General features: G+C 44.0%; 1 protein-coding gene across 6 annotated transcripts in view; it reads left to right on the top strand.

Annotated features, from left to right (window-relative positions):
• The window catches only part of MECOM (MDS1 and EVI1 complex locus), a 136,585-nt gene that overhangs the window by 95,628 nt on the left and 20,473 nt on the right, over window positions 1-20,484 (top strand). For 3 of the 6 annotated variants that reach the window (XM_030456178.1, XM_030456177.1, XM_030456175.1), the window contains 5 exons: window positions 7,705-7,807; window positions 9,794-10,010; window positions 12,501-12,648; window positions 13,721-13,877; window positions 18,305-19,667. In XM_030456178.1, coding sequence (XP_030312038.1) covers window positions 7,759-7,807; window positions 9,794-10,010; window positions 12,501-12,648; window positions 13,721-13,877; window positions 18,305-19,667 — 1,934 coding nt within the window. In that variant the 5' untranslated portion in view covers window positions 7,705-7,758. The remainder of the gene's footprint in view (window positions 1-7,704; window positions 7,808-9,793; window positions 10,011-12,500; window positions 12,649-13,720; window positions 13,878-18,304; window positions 19,668-20,484) is intronic. The other 3 variants (XM_030456174.1, XM_030456176.1, XM_030456179.1) reach the window with 2 other exon arrangements.

A 20,484-nucleotide genomic window follows, 5' to 3' on the forward strand; every position in this document is an offset into this window, starting at 1 on the left:
TTTAGAGGAATCTCAGGGCGACGTGTAAGCTGGTCGCTTTGCTAAGCTCTACCTTCTGTATTTAACAAAAAAGAGTGAAAGAAAAACATTTTTTTTCTTGTTTTCTCTATTGGAGTTTTTTTCAGAGACATACCACCCCACCCCCAGGCTCACAGCTGAGGTTAGGTTTCATCACTTAGGATCAACTTTACAAAAGGCCTGGGCTCTTTCTTATGACTGTATAAATGAGCCTTGCTAAGATGAACAGCTCGATAATGGTGGGATGCAGTCAAAACATGCACGCTGGATGCAACTCATGTTTCATTTGATTGGAGTTGGAGCAGGGTTTAAAAGCTGCATTTTTTGGTTGTTTTTTTAATTTTTTTATTATTTCAAACGAGAGGGTGAGCTAGGATTTCTTTTTGCTGTCTTCCTATTATCTCCTGTCATACCCAATCTAACCTGAACCCATGTAATTCAAGATGTATATGAATAATAAAATTCCACAAACAGGGCTCTCTCATTTTTTCCTTTCCCCAAGGAGACTACAGTGTATGCAGAGCTGCAAAGGGTCTTGTCACTGGTTTTGCCCTGGAATGCATTTTTTTTCAGCCCCAAGTCAGTTAGGATTCAATACCAGTTTCTGCTAACTTGTATGACTCCTCTCTGTTATCATTAAATGTCTTTTAGTTTAACTTTTTAATGACTTTAGAATGATTAGCCCTCTTAGGCTTTCTGGCAGGGCTGTCATCCCAGCAAAAGCATTGTTATTAAATATATATGTTAATGAAAGTGGAGTTGCAAATCCAGCAGTGACGTGTCAGGGGCTGTCGCACGTTCCAGGGACATTTTCAAGCTGGGATCACAGTGACCTTCAAGCTATAAAATTTAATTTTTTTTTTAAAAGCTGTAGTTGGTAGCAGTCAACGTTAAAACTCCTAAAGATAAAAAATTATCTCACTTATTGCTTGCAGAGCTTTGACAGCCACGTAGTGCTGCAAAACTCCTTTGAGCTTCCAGCTCTCTTCCCCCTCAGCAAAGCAGCTCCCGAAGATTCCCTTTGGCTTATCCGTGCAGAACTCCAAGTAGCTCAAGTTCAGTTTACTGAGGTTTTTTTTTTTAGTTTGCTGTGTGCACTGAAGTAGGTTTACAGGGTTCTTTTTCAGTGTGTGTTTTGTTTCCTTATATTCAACATATGCCATTGCAACAGGAGAAAACCCAGTAGTATTACTCTTTAACAACGTGCCCGATGTCAGTGATATAAACTTTCCAGAGTGAAGCTACTGCTGCAGCTTTCACCAGATCTGATCCCATCTTACACCTTTTTATGAACTTTTTTTTTTTTAAATCTGCAGACGCAGCTTCGTGTTTCAGGTTTTGCTGCCGCTGCCCCCCCTCCACAGAAGGAGGGGAAAGGCTGAGCCTCCTCTGGCAGCCTGAGACACACAACCACCTGCAAAAGTTGTGTATTTAAGGAATAGTTTTGAGGCTTTGTTGTCAGAAGAGTGAAATGAAGTTTTTGGCTGTTGTGGGTCAGCAAGGCGCATGCACACTGAGCTCATCCAGGGCCCTATTCTGCTGTGATTCTTCCTATGAGTTATGAGTTTATTAAGCAAATAAAGCTTAATTCAGCTCCCTCTGAAAATCTGTCTTCAGTGGAGCTGGGGTTGTGCTGATGGTGATTTTCCACTTAGTGCAGTTAGAGCTGAGGCTGTGGGTGACATTCCTGCCTGGTTTTTATGTCCCAGTGCTCTCTGGAGCTTAATGTCCTGGTGGAGGTACCACTTCTGGCATTGACCTGTCCTGACGTGACCTAAAGGAAATTATTCAGAACTAAACCCAGCAACTAATTGTTGCCATTTCTGCCAGGTGAGCTTTTTTTATCGATGATTTGTGTGGGGCACATCATCTCTAAGCAAAACTGCATTTTTTTGTGAGGAGTGCTGTCAAATCACACCCATCTGCTTGCCAGAAAGGGCACAGAGGTTTATGGATGTCCACAGAGCCAGGCCAAGGCTGTAGCTGACTTGACACTTTGTGTGGTTCATGGAGGAAGGTGGGATGTTAGAAGAAAACTGCGTGGTGTGGACACACAAATGTTATGCTATGGTGGTGGTCGTCAGCAATTCTCAAGCAGGGCTGGAGCAGCTTGACTGGATGTGGTAGTCCCTCACCTGGACCTGGGGCTTTCCCAGAGGCCAAAATTCATCTGTGATGGAAGAGTACACAAGTACCATGGGGGAGGTGGTCTGCAGAACATGAGATGCCAGAGAGTGCCTTGTGGATGGATGTCGTGCAGCTCACTCCTGACTTCAGGGGAGTCCAAGGCACCTCTTACCTCAGAAGGTGGAAAAACACAGATTCCTGGTGCCATTTCAGGAGTGTCCTTGCTCCAGCTACTTCTGCTTGATCAGGTTTGGCAGTTTTAGGGCATGTTGGAAAGGAGGAAGGAAAGGGTTTGTAGTCCTTTTACTGTGGTGCTCTCCCACCATATTGCGGGGTGTAGGGGAAGGTCCCTTCCTCCCCACCAGGCTCCCACCTACACCCCTGTCTACCCCTGGGCACTTGCAGAGTTTTTCCTGTGGAATTTTTTTTTTTTTTTTAAAGTTTTTTTGGGCCCAGTACAGCACTGGGGAAGGGCTCCTCCATGTTAGCCCTTGAAAAAAACCTGCAGTTCATTTCAATTTATCATTTGCCTGAGTATGGCAAGAAGAACCTGGCTCAGGTTTCATCATGCAGTTCTCCAGCTGCAGAAGTTGTTCATCACAGAAGCTCAAGTTGAAGCTTTGCTGTTTGGACATTTTTCTTTTCTTCTCCCCCTCCCCCAGTGTTTAATTACTGCTTGTTGTTAGGTTGTGTATATCTGTTCATCCTTCTCATTTTTCTAGTGGTAGTAAATCCAAATTTTGATCTTGCTCCTTGACCATAATGCTAATTATTAGTTTTAGACATCTAATTTGTTTTGCTTTTCAGGCAAGTTCCACTCTTGCTCTGATGCCAGTTGGCATCAGGTGCTTGCTTTCCTGCCCCAGTTTTGGGGTGTGTTCCTCTCCAGCCCACTGCAGCCCTCCAAGGCAGCTGGGAGCTGGGTTTGGTGCCTTGCTCAGGGCAGACGTACCCATTGTGTGTAGAGGCTGGGAGCTTGTTGGGCCCAGGATGGGATGTTGGGGTTCTGATAGGTTTACCAGGCCTTCAGCAGGGTGTATTCCATCACTGGTGTCTTCCCTTCCTTCCCACCATCCCATCCAGTGGTTTCTCCCCTTGGTCCTCCTGCTTGTGGTGCAGGATGAAGTCACTCCTTGCCTTCTCCCATGGCACTAGGTGTAAGCTCAATGTATTGCCTGGTTGGGTCAGAGTCCAACCAGCACCAGCTCTGAGCAGCATCTCTATTCTGCCTTAAAATCTGAATTTCCCAGCCAGCACTGGGCACGTGCAGTGTCCCCCAAAGCTCTCAGATACAGTGGGCCGAAGGGTTCAGTGGGATGTGATGGAACCTAAATCCTCTGTGGGACACAGCACAGCAGATCCACGCAGAGCAGCTGCTTGAAGTGTCACCTTTTCTCCCCAAACTGTCACCCTTTGGTTAAACCTTCCTGGGGGCTGGAGGACACGCTGGATAGGAGTGGGCAGGGGGCTCAGGAGGAGGGTGAGGATCTCCCGGGGGGGGTGGGATGGGTGCCTGGGGCACTTCAAAGAACGGGCGGCAGTGGCCGAGAGCACAGCCCCAGCCCAAGCTCCCAGGGAGTGAGTTTTAGCTATTATTTCAATTATTACAACTTCCTGAATAGGCTGAAGGTCGTTCATAATTCACGCTTCTGTCATCTTTACACATGCCAAATGCAGTCTATTAAGCATAAATAAAATTTCAAGTGCCTGACCAGGAAAAGTAAACTGGGATTCATAACAATGAGGCCTTATTCATCCATTTAAAAGTAAATTGTGTGTGTTCCTTTTTTTTTTTTTTTTCTTTTCCCCCCCCTCCCTGTTCCCTTTACAGCTTTGCAGTTTGGGAGCTTTTATTTCTGCTCAGTAGCATAAATATATGACCTGTGGTGTAGGCAGGCACAGAGGACTGATGAGTTAGGCCTCCCCCAGCTTCTCCCCACCTCAGACCCCCTGAACTTTGAAAGTGTTTCCAGATCTGGATCCGATTTTGCTCTTCCTATATAAACTGCAGTCACACACGGCTGATCCCAGGGCATGTGAAAGGCGCATCTGGACTTTGCTGTTATTTTTTTTCACCCCCTTCTCTGGTTGTTTCTCTACCACGCAGCAGCTCTTCCTAAATTTCAGGAGGCAGACTGGTGTGTGCTTGTGCAGCAGGAGTGCAGGTTAACCTGAAAAGGTCAGGGAATGAAAAAGAGATTGGGAGGCTGAAGGGGTGAAAGTCAGAAAATTAAAACTTTTCTTTGATTACAGTGGCATTTGGGGCTGCAGCCAAGAAATCTTCAAGCTCTGCAATTGAAAAGTTCATTTATTCTGCACTACTGTTTCCTAATAGAAAATTCTGCTAGTGATAGAGGTTGCTGTTGTTACAAAGCAAGGGCAGTCAGGAGGAGACCTGGGGGCTGGGGGGGTAATTTATGAGTTTTCCCATCTGGGGGCTTGGAAGACCCCCACGTCTCTGCCCTGGAGAGGCTGCTGCTGCCTAAAAACTCGAGTAACGTGGTTCATTTCCACGGGTCACAGTTAACTTCTTGTTTTTTCTGAGAAAGGATAATCCCAGGAGGTTTTAGCTGGAAAGAGTGAGAAAAAAGCCTTTCAAGTGAAGGAACAAGGATGGCAATTAAAATCAGAATTTACTTACCTGCATGATCGTTTTGGTTTCCAGTTCAATATATTTTATTTTAGTTTCTCACTAGGACATAATCTGGTATATAAACTGTTATTGTAAATACAGAAATTTTAAAAAATATTTTTACTAATAATTGTAGTTGTAAGCTTAATAATAATAACAACAAAAAAGGTAATCATAATAATGATATCAAATGCCAGTGCTAGAAATCTGTCACTCAAACCTGGGTTTGGAGGTGTTTGTTCTGAGTTGCAAAATAAAGAAACACCAAACAGGGAGTTTTTCTCAATATTCCATTTCATCTCCCTGATGAGGTGCAGAGAGTCTGGCCAGGTAGTTTCTGATGGGTGGCTTCATCATCTCTGAGCTTTTGGAATACCAGCACAGATGGGACAATTGTCTGCAGGGTTTACACCCGGGTTAGGGCTTTGTCCCAGAGCTGCAAGAAAGATGATGTATCATCCTGGGGCTTCTCAAAGAGGAGTGATGCTCCCCAGCACAGTGTCAGGAACAAGACCCTCTTTATGCCCCTGCACAATCCATGTGTCCTTGCTCTGCAAGGAGAGGTGAAAAGGTCTATCAAAATACCTTTGATGGGGCAGCATGAGCAGAGGAGGGAAAATACTTGAACAGGCTTCTCTGTGGTTTTTCTTTGCTCTTTGGTGTGGATGTACTGCTGACCTCAGAGGAACAGCTGAGTTTACCCGAGTGTGACACAAAACCTGGCAGCACGAAGGCAAGACCTGAGCAGAGCTGCCCTGAGCAGAGCAGGAGCTTTGCCAGGGGCCTGTTTGAGTCCATGGAGGTCCCAGCAAGACACAGAGTGAGCATGGTCCTGCTCCCACCCCAAATGGAAGGGCGGTGGTGTTGCAGCAAGGCCTGCAGAGCTCTCTCAGGTGACCTGTGCAAAGCCACAAGTCACCCACATTATTTCTACCCAAAGCCAGCCAGCAGCTAGGCTTATCTTCCACAGATAGGACTGCAGCTTCCCTTTCAGATATGTGGAGACCGTTGTACTTCTGGAAGAAAAAAAGCCAGTTTTCAATACATTTTCCTTGATAAATGGAAAAACAAGCTTTGCTTAAAGCAAATAGTCATTGGATGCAGTGTTGACATCAGATTTATTTGCAGAAGTTAAAAACTGGCTTCACTTAAATGCATTTTGGCCTTTGATCAAATGAGTTTCATTGCCCCAGCCATGTCCCCAGCTCTCACAGCAGCCCCATGTCCTTCAGCACCCATGGGTGGCATCAGCTCCAGGGGAGATTCTGGTCCCAGGTGTTCATCTGGCTTCATGAGCAGACATGCTCCAGACCCTGCCACAGCTTCCTTGGCCCCTTGCACCTTTCAGAATGTTCAGTGGAGTTCAAAGTCCCCTCAGCAAGGAGTGAAAATGGGAATCCCAGGCACACCCAGTGGTGTTTTGACCAGGGTGGTGGAGAAGAGGAGGGAGGTACAACATGGGCTACCCATAAATTCCTTCTCCTGGCTTTTATGGGGGAAATTTTCAGAACTTAGGGGCTGGGGCACAGAAACCTTGTGCCCAGTGTCTTTTGCCCAAACTTTTGGCATCTGGAGAGGGATGAGCAGCAGGGCAGTGGGACGAGCTGGCCCAGCCCAGCAGCCTTCCTCACTGCTCCCCTGGAGCAGTTTTTAGGACAAGGCGAAAACCAGAAAACAAATCCGAGGGTTTGCATCTTATTTTTCGATATTTAGCCCGTCTTGGTGGGTGAAGACCTGTTGTGCAGAAAGGAACGATTAGGCTATACGGCCACCTCCTGGAGGACACGGGTATGTGCTCTGCTGCCGGGGCCACCCGAAGGGGACGGGCCCTGTGCCACCCGGCAAGGAAAATCCTCCGAGATTCGGACCTACCTTGTGTCAGACTTCTCTGGAGAAAAATCTGTTTGACTTTAAACAGTAGAAGGGCTGTTCTGCCTTTTCCCGAGGCACTGTGATGAGTTTTGGGAATTAAGAGAGAAAAAACCTTTAAAATTACATTAGTCTGAGCAAATGCAAAAGAATAATTTTGTTGTTTTGTTTTTTTTTTTTTTAGCATAGGAAATGAAGCTGTCATGTGCTTTTTGTTTAAGAAAGCCTAAGGAAGTTACTAATATTCATCTGAGCTGCTTCATGGTGCTTTTTAGTGCTTTTCACATTTCCTGCTGGAGCAGAAAGCAGCCAGAGAGATTTGGGGAATTTCCTTTTGGCAGAGCCTGAGGGTGCCAGCGTGCACTCAGAGTGGGTACATGGTCCCCAGGGAATGGGACCTCTTTGTCACCCTTCTGTTTCCCTGGCAGGGTCCTTCCTGGAGCCCAGTGTCACCTGTAAAGGGAACCAGGTGCCACTGGCTTGGCTGGGGTCACCACCAGCAGCTTTGGCTACTCATGGGGTTTCTTCACCTAGGACTGATTTTTCCTTGGATCCCTGTTGGAAGCTAAGGAATAATCAGGCACAGTGGTTTGTATAAGCCTCTCACCTCAGAGCTTTTGGGGCCACAGAGATGATTGGAATGGGGAATGGATACATATGGTCTAATCAGCAACATCTTAGGTCAACTTTAAGACCTTGTGCCAGTTCAACAGGAGTTAATCTCCTTCATATGGATCACTCAGGGATACATCTTACAGCTACTTTGTTCCTGGGTTTGGTAAAACTAAATATGCAAGTAGCTGGTGATATTTGCAGTCATCACAGAGCTTATTTTGCAGCAGGAGCTGTTGAAAGCAATGGTCCTTTTCATCCTCATGCCAATGGATTTGAGGCTGGAAGGAAAGCCCTGCTGCAGTCAGGGTCTGTACCTCTCCAGCAAAGAACAACAAGGCCAGGGTCTGGAAACAAAGTTTTGATTGTGTAATACTCACCAGCAATGGATTATGCCTGTTTGCCTGTTGTGGTAGTCACATTGCTTTCTCTTAATTTTTTTTCAGATTTTCTACAGAGTGGTAGCAGATATTGAACCAGGAGAGGAGCTCTTACTGTTCATGAAGAGTGAAGATTATTCCCATGAAACAATGGCTCCAGACATTCATGGTTAGCTGCTTCTTACTATCTAATCTAACAGAAATTATCCATGAAATTAGGCAAAAAAATCAGGGAGGTTTCTCCTCTGTTAGAATCCTTTGAAATCTAGAAAGATTTCCAGGGAGCAGGGAGGAGAGCTGAACCATGGTTGTATTTGTCCATCTTCTGCCCTCCTATTCCTCTGAAAACTGTGCAGTCAATAAATCAGTCTAATATTGTCACAACTCCTTCAGTCCCTCTGAAGAGTGGGTCTGCTCTCAAAAACTATGGCAATGCTGGCACTGAGGTTTCTTTCCAGCCTGGTCCAACCAGGAGTGTAACTTCATTGAGCAGCTCACATGAATGCCACTGTATGGCTCTTCATTCAGCTTTGCTTTTCCACCTCAGAATCTGATGAGTTTTAGTTTGCACATTTGATATTCTCAGCATTGCATCCCTGCAGCTCCCAGTGTTCAGGTTTTACCCTCACTTGCTCAAACCTCCCTGGCAGAAACAAGGGTCTGCAGAGGTAACTGAGAGCAGTAATAAGGCTTCAAGATTGAAAATTGATCATTTTGTAAAAGAAGACCCAAGAGTCTGGGTCTTTATCTCTAGGCTGTGCAACTCCTGCAGGACCTGTATGGACTCTGGTTATAGGTTATTTTTTTGTCAATTAGACAAGCAAAGGTTATTCAGTCCTCTTGAGAAGAGAAAATCTCAGATTGTTAATGCTGCTGTCACTTGTGAGAACATTCTTCCTATTTTTTTCTCATTTGTAACTCAACCTGCACAGATTCTGGGTCTGAAGCTCCTGAGCTGCTGCCCAGATTTGTCCCCTACCTCCAAAAGCTCCTTTTTCTCTGCTGCCCATGGGTATGGCTGAAAGGTATCTATCTGCTGCTCATTAGGTTATGGTTTATGGCAATGTGGACATTTTTCAGATTCTCAAGGATTCAGGGGTACACAGTGGTTTTCTCAGGGCAGAAGGTATCAAAGGCCACGTGTTCTGATAACTCCCTGTACATTTAGAGAAGTATCTTTGGGTCTCTTAGGAAAAAGGTGGGGATTATTAATTCTTATTTGTTTTGAGTTTTGTCCCATAAGTAGCTTTGTTTAGTTACTGCTAAAGATGTTCCCCTTTTTCAAACATTGTGTTTTCCATGCCTAGTCCCAGCTGTCAAGTAGCTATTGTAGGAATGACAGCAGAGGAAATGTCTGCAGTAACATCCAGGAATAATGTCCCACAGGGCTACTTTACAGGCAGACTGAAGCAAAGCATTGCTTGTGAACATTGGACAGCAGAGCCCTGTGGTGCTCTCTCCACATCAGCCCATAGAGTTGAGATTTTAGCCAGACTCCTGGAACCAAACCAGGGCATCTGTCTCCTTGTATGGACCACCAGTAGAAAAATCCAGCAGAAAAAATACTCTGGGATATGCTGTTCTCCAAGTTTCCTTCTTTTTTTGGATTTTCTTCAGCTAATGTCTTCTTCTTTTTTCAGATTTACTAGTGAATGAAATAACATATGCACTCCAAAGTGACAATGTAGTGTCTTCTACACTTATTTGCAGTAAGAAACACGTTGTGACCAGTTTTATGGAATTTAAAGCAAGGGCCCTGTCTCCATTACCCTAACTTCATGTGTCCTTGAACACCCCTTTGGCTATTTCAGATGCTGAAGTTCTTGTCTAAGTCAATCTTCTTCACTTGGAACTGCAGAGACTGGATGTCCACCTTAGACCCTGTATATCCCCATTTAGGGCAGTACATAAACAGACTGACTTTTTTCCCAAGCCAGTATTAAGACACCCACAATCCCTATGGGATGTCATCAGGTACTTAACAGGCAGTATTGCACTACATTCTGTAGAATTAAACCATAATTATAAAGTATTCTCTTTTTTACTGAATAGCCATTTATTTAACACCATCATCATTGAATTCCTGATGGGGCAGTAGTTAAAAATGAGTGAAAAGTGCTGTGGTCTCCATGTCCCCAACCTCTCTGTGTTCCAGAGGAGCGGCAGTATCGCTGTGAGGACTGCGATCAGCTCTTTGAGTCCAAGGCTGAACTTGTTGACCACCAGAAGTTCCCCTGCAGCACACCTCACCCTGCCTTCTCCATGGTGGAGGAGGACTTCCAGAAAAAGCTTGAGAATGAGAATGACCTTCAGGATGTGCATGAAATCCAGGAGTGTAAAGAGTGTGATCAAGTCTTTCCAGACTTACAAAGGTAGGGGTGGAGGTTTTAAAAGTGATTGAATGAGGTAAAGTCTGTGGTGGTTTCAGTCAGAGCAGCCAGGGCAGAATCTGATAAGAAGATGAAGATGACTTCTGTGCTGATTGGTGGCTTATGGAACAGAAAGCAATGGAGTCTCAATAAATTAATAATAAATTAATAAATAATAAATTAAAATTTTAGTCCTCGTACTGAAGTCCTTAGTGGGGACCTTAAATTGAGAACTGGATCTTCTGATAACCAGACCTGGGCCAATATCTCTTGCTTTTTCAGCCACAGTCTGTAGCACAGCTCCCACACTCCCAGTGTCTTCTTTCCTCTCCACAACGTGTGGGCACAGTCTCAGTGACTATCAACTGCCCTTTTAGGGACAGCAGTGTATTTATTTATATTGCTTAATTTAGAATGTTTTGTGGGTTCATATTTTTCACAGAAGTCTTTATAAGTCCATGATTCAGGATGTTGTGGTGTCTGTCAGAGATTAGCAGGGATCTGTGCATACCCAGGTTTAACCTTTTTTAGCAGACAACTGCTCCTGGATGCTCCAGTTCTGGTTCTGCAAGTTGGAGCCCTCTCTCCCAAAACACAGATGCTTCATAGCTTCTCTTGACATAGTGGGGAGGGTCTCAAATCAGCATATTTTATGACCTGATCCTTACACTTCCACAAAATGAACACCAAAATTCAAACATTATGGGCCAAACATTGGACCCCACCTCCTAGGTTAACCCTGCTGAGTGGGAATGTGTGCAGGCACAAGATCTTACTCACTGACTGGTGTTGAGCAAGATTCTGCTCCATGTGTCTCATTTTCAGTCTCAGGTCTTGATTCAAAAGGGTTGATGTAGGTAGATCAGGTTGAAAATGTTTACAGGAGTGTGGGGAAGGCAGGAGTCTGGACTGTAACATTTTTCCACGTTGTGAGTTATTTGGTGTTAAGAGTTCTTTTCTGCCTGCAAGCCTGAGGACGCTCTCTAACCTGTGGGAATCATTGTGGAAATGTAAATTTAGCTTAAAATATTAAATATTGAAGAGGAAGGGCAGAAAACAAGGAACAAGTCATCATAAATAGATGGGCAGTACTGTGAGAAAGAATGAAAAATGAGAGGGAATGCGGTCATTCCCTGAACTCTTGAATTATTGAAAGACTAATACACCACAAAGACAGTTCGCAGCAAAAAAGCACCAAAGTGTGCTATATTCAGACTGTATAAAACTAAAGACTTGAATGAGCCATGCTTGAGGGTGTTTGTAATTAAATGGAGCCAAGAGCAGAGCAGGAAGATGGAGATCTGGGGGCCAGGACTGCCTGGTGCTGCTGGCAGATCATGTGGCCACATCCAGGAGCTGATGCCAGAGTTGGGGACAAAAGTCTCTCTGGGTCTTATGGCAAATTTGTTTCACCAGTGTGTGACAGAGTCAAAAGAAGCATAGGATTATTTTTTCCCTCAAAGGAAGGAGACTGAGAGGGGTAAAAGTAAAGAGCACCCGCAGGGTGAAAGCATTTTCTTCACCTGTGGCTGAGAATGGAGGTGGCTGTTTTGGGCTGCACAACCCATGCAGGACTGTAAACCCAGCAGGTTTTGTCCACTCATCAGATCAGTGGGAAAGATCTATCTGGTTTGGCATCCCAGGCTGAAAATGTCCAGTTCCCAATGGCTTTTCTGTTAATACATTCTTACCTTATGTAGTTATCTTTCCTCAAGCAGCAGTGTGAGTTACAACTCTGTGTGTGACCAAGAAATACAGGTGTTTAAAAATATATATTTGTTACAAATAAATAATAAATAGGTATTCATCAAATTCTGAGGATAAAAAGCATCCAAAGATGTGCAAGAGAAATTAAGTGGAGATTGAATACCTTACTGAGAGATTGAACAAACTGCTAAGAAATGAATGCATAAACAGTTATGTAGTTGAATGCAGTTAATAATAATCAAGTATAACTTCAGTCATAGTATTCTGTATTCAGGGTGTTCTTATGCTGTCCTGCCCTACTCCAGAGGAGTTATTGCTCCTCTCTTCCTGCTGTAAAAAAAAAATAAATTGACACTCATCAAAGGAGAGGAGTTAGGCCAGGCAGTGGGATCCAAGGTGTGTTTAGAGAGAAAGTGGTAAGGTAGAAATAATTCAGGCTGCAGGGAAGGATGACCAGAGTGAAATGCTGAGAGGTGCATGAAATAATCTTCTAGGAGATCATTCACTCCGGGGAGTGATGGCAGCAGCATCTCCTGGAGCACTTGCAAGTGGCCTGGCAACACACAAGAGGATGTGTTAATGTTATTCTGGGAGGGAGGAGGCTGCTCTGCCTCCCAGCCTGGTACTCAAAGCATCTGGGTTTGCCAAGACTGGGGTTTTGGGGTTGGTTTTTTGTTTGTTTTTTTCTCTGTAATTATATGCTAGAGATTTACTCCTCTTCCTATAAACTGCTGATAAACCTATGTGCAGAGGGGACCTCACTGATCCCTGTTCCTCTTTCCACAGCCTGGAGAAGCACATGCTGTCACACAGCGAGGAGCGGGAGTACAAATGTGACCAGTGCCCCAAAGCTTTTAACTGGAAATCCAACTTGATACGTCACCAAATGTCACACGACAGCGGGAAGCACTACGAGTGTGAAAACTGTGCCAAGGTACAGTGAATTTGTAGGCTGCCTGGAGCTTCTTGGGCTGCTGGATGCACCAGAGCATGGAAGTGGGGATGCCCAGGGCTGGGATGGAAGAGGGTGTCAGGCTTCTGCCATGATCCAGACAGTTTCTCAAGGGTTTAACACTACTTCATAAATGTGTTATCATCCTACCCCCTTTTGTTTTGGAAATGGTTGTGAAGTCTGAACCAAGCACTGATGTGGGATGCTGAGCATCCCTGAGCTCAGGGCTCAGCTCCTTGTAAGGACTGGTGGGGTGTAAGAGGGTCACCAAGGGGCAAGAAACCCCAGGGGAATGCAGGGTGGATGGGTTCCAAGGGTGTGTGCTGGCCATTGGGACCAGAAACTTCAGGACACCACTGCAATAGAAATCAAAATAAGAAATAGCAATGCACTAAGGAAATGCAACTGTCACGTCTCCCAAGCACCTCTATTCTGAGTTTGCTGTGCAGATTATTTGTATAACCTGTGGTGCTCTGCATTTTAATCTGCTTTTAATCAGATTCCCAAAGCTTGGGCCTTTTGCATGAGTACTTTCTCATTTTTAAGTAGGTTTGCTGCAGTAATGGGAATTTTGTAGTGAGCTGGCACTTGTAAGATGCAACCAAGCCCTGAGTGCTAGGATTCTGTCATGTACAGGATTTCTTGTTGTCACCCACTCAGTTACTGCTATGAAGTGTTCCTATTGCAATAATGTTTAAAAGTTTCAAGCAGCCAAATTTTTACTCATTTCTGTTAAGTCCTTGACCTCAAAAGCACAGTTTCTAATGGCAGGGTCACATGCATCTGCTGCAGCAGCTGCAAAGGGGTTAAGAGAACATAAATACTTGTTCTTAAAATACAGTTGGTGTTTAGGAACACTAAATCACCAAATACTTGGCTGATCCTGGGAAACTGAGGCTCTGTCCTGCGGGCACAGCTCCCACAGAATCCCATTAGCGAGGTTTTAATCTTAAATACTCCCCAATAGCTCCAAGGTTTGAATTTTAAGAGCCTGTTGTAATAACTGACTTCTTCCACAGTCAAGTTTCTTGGTTAATCAGTACTCATTTCCTAGCAGGTTTTCACGGACCCCAGCAACCTTCAGAGGCACATTCGTTCCCAGCATGTTGGGGCTCGTGCTCATGCTTGTCCAGAGTGTGGCAAAACCTTTGCCACTTCTTCAGGCCTCAAACAGCATAAACACATCCACAGCAGTGTCAAACCTTTTATATGTAAGTCTACAACTAAACGTCTTTGGTTAAGTGTTGTTTCTTTGGTTGTAAAGCAGCATAATCCGGAAGCAGGAGGTTGTGTTCTGCTCCCTTTGAAATCCTCAAAAGGTTTTACGGGGGTTGTGAGTTATTAAATGAGTTCTGGGTAATTCTTGGTCCAATGCAAAGAGTTATTTTCACATGATTTTCCTTTTCAGATAGACACTTTATGCTGTAGAACTACCTGTTGTCCCTGGGATATTTTTCCATGCACAGATGCAAAGAGAAAGTGTGGAGTGAGATTTAGCAAGAAGGAGTCAGGCTTGGTGCTTGCAGCCATGACTTCTGCTGGAGGTGGAAAATAAACCTTAGAGGCAGTGAATTTCAGTTGGAGGAGCTTGCTGCTCTCCTCAAGGCCCCTTTGCATGCCCCAGATTGAAGTATTGAGTATATAGTTCTGTGTCCTGGGCTATAAATTGGATGCTCAAAATTTTACAGGTCGAGAGGCTGCAATTCCTCAAGAGAAGCATTGGCTTGAAAGTCTCATTTGTGCAAAAACTGCACACCTACCATTGGGTTAGATAAAACTTCTGGTTTGGGCTTCTTCAATGAGAAAATGTATAACTAGATTCAATAATAAATATCACTAATATTTTTTAAACCTGATCACAGGTTAAATAATTACACTTAAAGCCTATAATTATTAGAAAACAGTAACTTCTGGCTAGGTAGGGAGTCTTCAGGTGGTCCTGTTGCAATGCCCTGCATAAAAGTCTGTAAGTGGCACCTCTCATAAATGAAACAGTCTCTCAAATGCTCTTTGTTACTGTTTATTCTGACAAATCAAAACAGCAACCAATATTCTTCATATTTACAGTGTGAGGGATGAAAACCTGTTGAGCAACCTACTGTTAACAGCCATGTAATTGCAGAACAAAAGGGTTTGGAGACCACATGTTTGGGAGGCTTGGCAGAGTGATGGGAGGGAGGTAGGGTCACCTAAAGGAGATATCTGTTTCCCACCAGAAGGCCACACACCACGATTTACTTGTACCACTCTGTTTATGGCAACTGTCTCTTATTACAATACACCACCCAAGCCTGAGTGAAAACTCACCAACACCAAGGTAATTACTCACTGCCTTCACAAAAACTCCAGCCTCTCCAAATAGAAACCACATGCGATAATAGACTGAACATATTCAAAATAGTACTTAGAGTAATTTTTTATAATAAGCAGAAAATATGCATACTTAACTGCTGGCTAATTTGGGGTCCGTTGGCAATCCTGGTACAGAGGCAGGAGATGAACTTTTTGCAGTTTGGAAGATAGATTGGGAGTCTGTGTTAAACTTGGGTTCTATGGAGCAATAAAAGCTGCAAGGAGAGAAGCTTCCCTTACAAGATAGTTGCTTAAAAGTATGGTGCTGGGATTTAAAGGGTGTAATAATGTATAATAGGAGAAATCAAACCCAGCTTCTGTTGTTTTGATATGTGGAAGGAATTCAATTTGATAACTGTCCCCCATCTACCAAAGTTTAAGCATAGGTTTTCTTGGAAATAAAAGTCATCTGATGAAAATGAAATGGGTTTTACAAAATTAACTTATCTGGGGAGTCCTGGCTCCTGGGAATATCCATGGAGGTAGAGGTGGCACAATGGATTTGGACACAGAGTCTCCTCCAAAGTCACTGAGGTGTCTGGGGTATTCTCCACTGGTGCTCTCACACCCAAGCTGCAGGTGACAGTCCCCAAGACTAGGACTGCTTCAGAACTGAGCCCAAAATTTCCTTTCTAGCTTTGAGAGCCCATTGTGTAGGCTGCCAGTTCCATGCAAGAAACACCTTAAACAAGCAGCACCTCATTAAATAGTTTTGAATAACTTTGATTCCTCAAAAGGTAAAGTCTTCAGTACAGCTGTTAATTGCTTGATTGAGATGATAATAATAAATATTTACATATTTTATTGGTATTGCCAGTATTGGGTTTATTTAGCTTTCAGACTGGTATAAAGTATATTTAGTGGAATGATTAATTTCCATGTCCTTGAAAAGTTTGTAAGGATCTCTCTCAATGGTAAGTGTGCACTTCTGCATTGTGCTCTGAAGTCTGCCTGTCTTCTGGGGAAGCAGAAACCCTTATTCCTGGGATTAGGCTAGAAATAGGAGAAAAAACAGAGTTTGATAGTGCAACAAATAAACAACAAACAGCTCTATATTAAATAAAAACAGGCAAATAAAATACTTTCCAAAAAATAAACAGAAAGTATTAATCAGGAAGAAATGAAGCATTTTCAAGGAACTAGAATATCCTCTCCCTTTTCCCCTCCCTTTCCCCTTTTCCCCTCTAATTTTTCTCTTCCCTCTTGTCCCTCTTGCTTCTGTGCTGTCTTTTCCATCGTTTTTCTTCTTTTTAATTTCGTTTTGTTTCCTCTCATTTCTTTCTTGTCTTTCCCTGTGAATGAAGATTCCCAGCAGGAACAGTAACTGATACAGAGCAACAAAGATTCTTCCTGAATTACCACATTGCAAATTTCCTGTGTTTGGGCCCAATTCTGCACCCTTTACCCCACGAATTGTCCTCGGGATGTCAAGGGGACAATGAGCTGGGAAAACGGGTGGCTCAGGCAGGATCAGGCCCTGGGTGCATTGTTGCTGAGCTATGAAGCAGCTTGCTGAAGAGGTAAACAGTTAGGAGATGACAACAAGTGGTCAGGTTTCTCAAGGGCAGAGATTTAGAGGAGCAGGAAGGTTGGTGTGGGTCCCAGTGAGAGGACGTGATTGCAGTTCATGGGAACCAAGGGTGCAGGATGGGATACATTCAATTCAGTTTCCTTTGCAGGCTTAAAATAGAGCCATTGTAAATTATGTCAGTCTGTCTCAAATCATGAAAATGATTGTTAAAAAGGCCTCAGAATACACAATGTGCATTGTTGTGTGGCTTTGATGTGTGAAAGATGAGAGCTTATGATATAACACGAATTAAATAAAAATAAAGTGGCCACATGCTTTTTCCTGCCTGGGAAAAAAAAAAAAAAAGGATTTATTACAGAAGATAACACTGCTTACTGATAGTGCTGGTGCTTGGTTTTTAAACAAGGCTGGAGCTGGTACTGCTAGAGGCAAGGCAGTGCTGAGGCACAGACAAATTTTAGCATAATGAAGAGCACAAGGCATAGTACAGCCTTGGGACTTCCCCACTGTCCCTGCTTATCCAAAGGGGACACAAAAGGCACTGGTGAAAGCTGAACATTCTCCTTTGCCAAACCACATTTGAACTTAGAGACCTTTAACTTGCTTGCTACCCCAGTTTGCTCTCTAAGATTTGTAGCTGCCAGGGAATCCCTACAAAATCTCATTTGCTCCAAGATGATTTACCCTTCATAGCATCTCTCTCTGCATCATCAGGACCTCTTTCAGCCTCCTGCTCCTGACAGAGGTTGCTGGAAGTTGTGCCAAGTGCTGTGAGCTGAGTTTGAGGTAGATCTCCTTCCCTCTGGGGTTTCAGGCTTTCTCCAAGTGCTGTTTTCATGAGGCTGATGCTGTTCTCACCCCTGAGGAGTGTGGAAGGAAATCCATTGAGTTGTTATGAACATCAGACATGCAGATAAATACAGCTCCATTCTTAAAGGAAATTGTTGAAATGTAGGGTATTTATTCATGTGTAAGGGACAAAAAAGCACAGTTAAGACAAATAATGTTATTAAGGTGTAGAATTTAGAGTTACAGCATCCCAGGCACCTGTAGGGACTGTATACATTATACAAATTGAAATGCATTGGATATATGAGACAAGTAGGCTGAGATTACTCAGGCTCTAGCCCAGATTTTTTCATGAGATTTAATTCTTAATTGTAAGTGAAAAAAAAAATGCTTGTTAATAAGATTATTCACTTGGAGTTATCTGGTTGCCTCCTTCACCTCTTTCCTACCCTTGTGGTCTTGCAGACTAAAAGCTCTGTGAGGCAGCTCTGTCTTCTGTCTGGTCCTGCAAATATTTGTTTAAGTGGCTAAATTTTCCTGTGGGAATAGTGACATAAATGGATGTCACTTGAAGACATGAGTGGTGGCTCATGCAGGAGCTCTGTGGGTTCATGTGGTGTTACAGCACTGAGCTGTGGGTCTTGGTGGGGCTCTGGGGGTCAATGCAACATGGAATGATGGTACCAAGCATGCAACACTGTGCCATGCAAAGAACAACCAAGGAAACTTTATCTTTTAGTGATTTCAGACCTTTTGTGGTTTGTTGGAGAGGGTTTTGGTGCCACCTTTAGACATTTGGATGCTTGGATGCTTTGCTTTGGAAGACTACAAAAGCTTTTTGTGTATTTGTGCACCCAGACTTCTTGCAGCTGGCGGGTAAAGAAAATGGTGTTATTTGCAAAGTTTTGAGGGTGGGGGCAATTATCATAAAGCCTGAGATGTGTTGTTGTTGTTGTTTACATACAGGTGAGGTCTGCCATAAATCCTATACTCAGTTTTCAAACCTTTGTCGTCATAAGCGCATGCATGCTGATTGCAGAACCCAAATCAAGTGCAAAGACTGTGGACAAATGTTCAGCACTACGTCTTCCTTAAATAAACACAGGAGATTTTGTGAGGGCAAGAACCATTTTGCAGCAGGAGGATTTTTTGGCCAAGGCATTTCACTTCCTGGAACCCCAGCTATGGATAAAACGTCCATGGTTAATATGAATCATGCAAATCCGGGCCTTGCTGACTATTTTGGAGCCAATAGGCATCCTGCTGGTCTTACCTTTCCAACAGCTCCTGGATTTTCTTTTAGCTTCCCTGGTCTGTTTCCTTCAGGCTTGTACCACAGGCCACCTTTGCTACCTACTAGTTCTCCTGTTAAAGGACTACCGAGCACAGATCAGACAAACAAAAGTCAAAGTCCCCTCATGACCAATCCTCAGATACTGCCAGCCACCCAGGATATTTTGAAGGCACTAAATAAGCAACCATCACTAGGGGAGAATAAGCCAGTGGAGCTTCAACCAGAGAGGTCCTCTGAAGAGAGGCCGCATGAGAAACTCAGTGACCAGTCAGAGAGTAGTGACCTTGACCTTGACGATGTCAGTACCCCCAGTGGCAGTGACCTGGAAACCACCTCGGGCTCTGATCTGGAAAGTGACATTGAAAGTGAGAAAGAGAAATTTAAAGAAAATGGTAAAATGTACAAAGACAAAGTAAGCTCTCTGCAGAGCCTGGCTTCAATAAATAATAAGAAAGACCACAGCAATCATTCCATTTTCTCACCATCCTTAGAGGAGCAGACTGCGGTGTCAGGAGCGGTGAATGATTCTATAAAGGCTATTGCTTCTATTGCTGAAAAGTACTTTGGTTCAACAGGACTTGTGGGGCTGCAAGACAAAAAAGTTGGAGCCTTACCTTACCCTTCCATGTTTCCCCTCCCGTTTTTTCCAGCATTCTCTCAATCAATGTATCCATTTCCTGATAGAGACTTGAGACCGTTACCCTTGAAAGTGGAGCCCCAATCACCCAGTGAAATAAAGAAGATCCCAAAGGGAAGCTCTGAGTCTCCCTTTGACCTCACCATAAAGCGTAAGGAGGAGAAGCCACTTACCCCCATACCCTCAAAGCCAGCAGCCCCCTCTGCAGCAAGCCAGGACCAGCCTCTAGATCTCAGCATGGGCAGCAGAAGTCGAGCCAGCAGCACAAAACAACCCGAGCCTCGGAAAAACCACGTTTTTGGGGAGAAGAAAGGAGGCGACCTCGAGCAAAGGAAAGTTTCAGAGTCCTCCTTGCAGCACGCCAGGCCCACCCCCTTCTTTATGGATCCCATTTACAGGTAATGGATTATCTGCTGCTTTTCAGCATCCTTTGTTGCAGGCATCCTTTGTTCCACTCACCTGGAGGTGCAGGACAATCCCTTTTCCATCCCATCGTCCCTGGAGGTGTCATGGGGGAGCTCTGCTGACCCATGCACCCCATCTCAAATCTGAGCTCCTTGGAGCAAACCCTGGGTCAACCCTAATTGCAGACATGCTGTAATTAGCAATTCCTCATGCATCCCTTCCTTGCAGCAAATCATTCATTTCACCTGTGCAGCTTGAGATGCAGAAGCTGAATATATTCTCTTACCCAGAAACAGATGGGCAGCAGTGTTTGGTGTGTGTATATTTACTGTGGAGTAATACTCCTTACCACTACTGCTTTGCCCCAAATTCCTCTTCTGCCCTTCCCCTGAAAACCAAATGGGGGTCTCACCAGGGTGTCAGCTGTACAACCCATTTTTTGTTCCTCCTGAGTTAAGGAGTATCTCATAACTAAAATAAAGAAGCAGTCATGCTCAATTTACATGCCTTTTATACTTTATGACTTCATAGCTTTACACTTTGTGTTAAAAGTATGGATGTTGAGCATGATTCTGCCTTTTTTTTTTTTTTTTTTTTTCCTCCAACTGATTTAAGCAATGGGTTGATTTATTTGGCCCTTTCATTACTATAATTGAAAGCTCAGTGTCCTCCTGTGTACAAAGCCCAAGCAGTGGGCTAGTTAATTTACTATATGAGATCACAGGAGCCTTGTCATTGGCTTCCACAGGTGCTACCTGTCAGTGAGCTGAGGTTTTAAAAACTAATGGTGAAATCCTGCCCCCTCTCTGT

This window comes from Calypte anna, chromosome 9 (genome assembly GCF_003957555.1).
Source record: "Calypte anna isolate BGI_N300 chromosome 9, bCalAnn1_v1.p, whole genome shotgun sequence".
Lineage (NCBI taxonomy): Eukaryota > Metazoa > Chordata > Aves > Apodiformes > Trochilidae > Calypte > Calypte anna.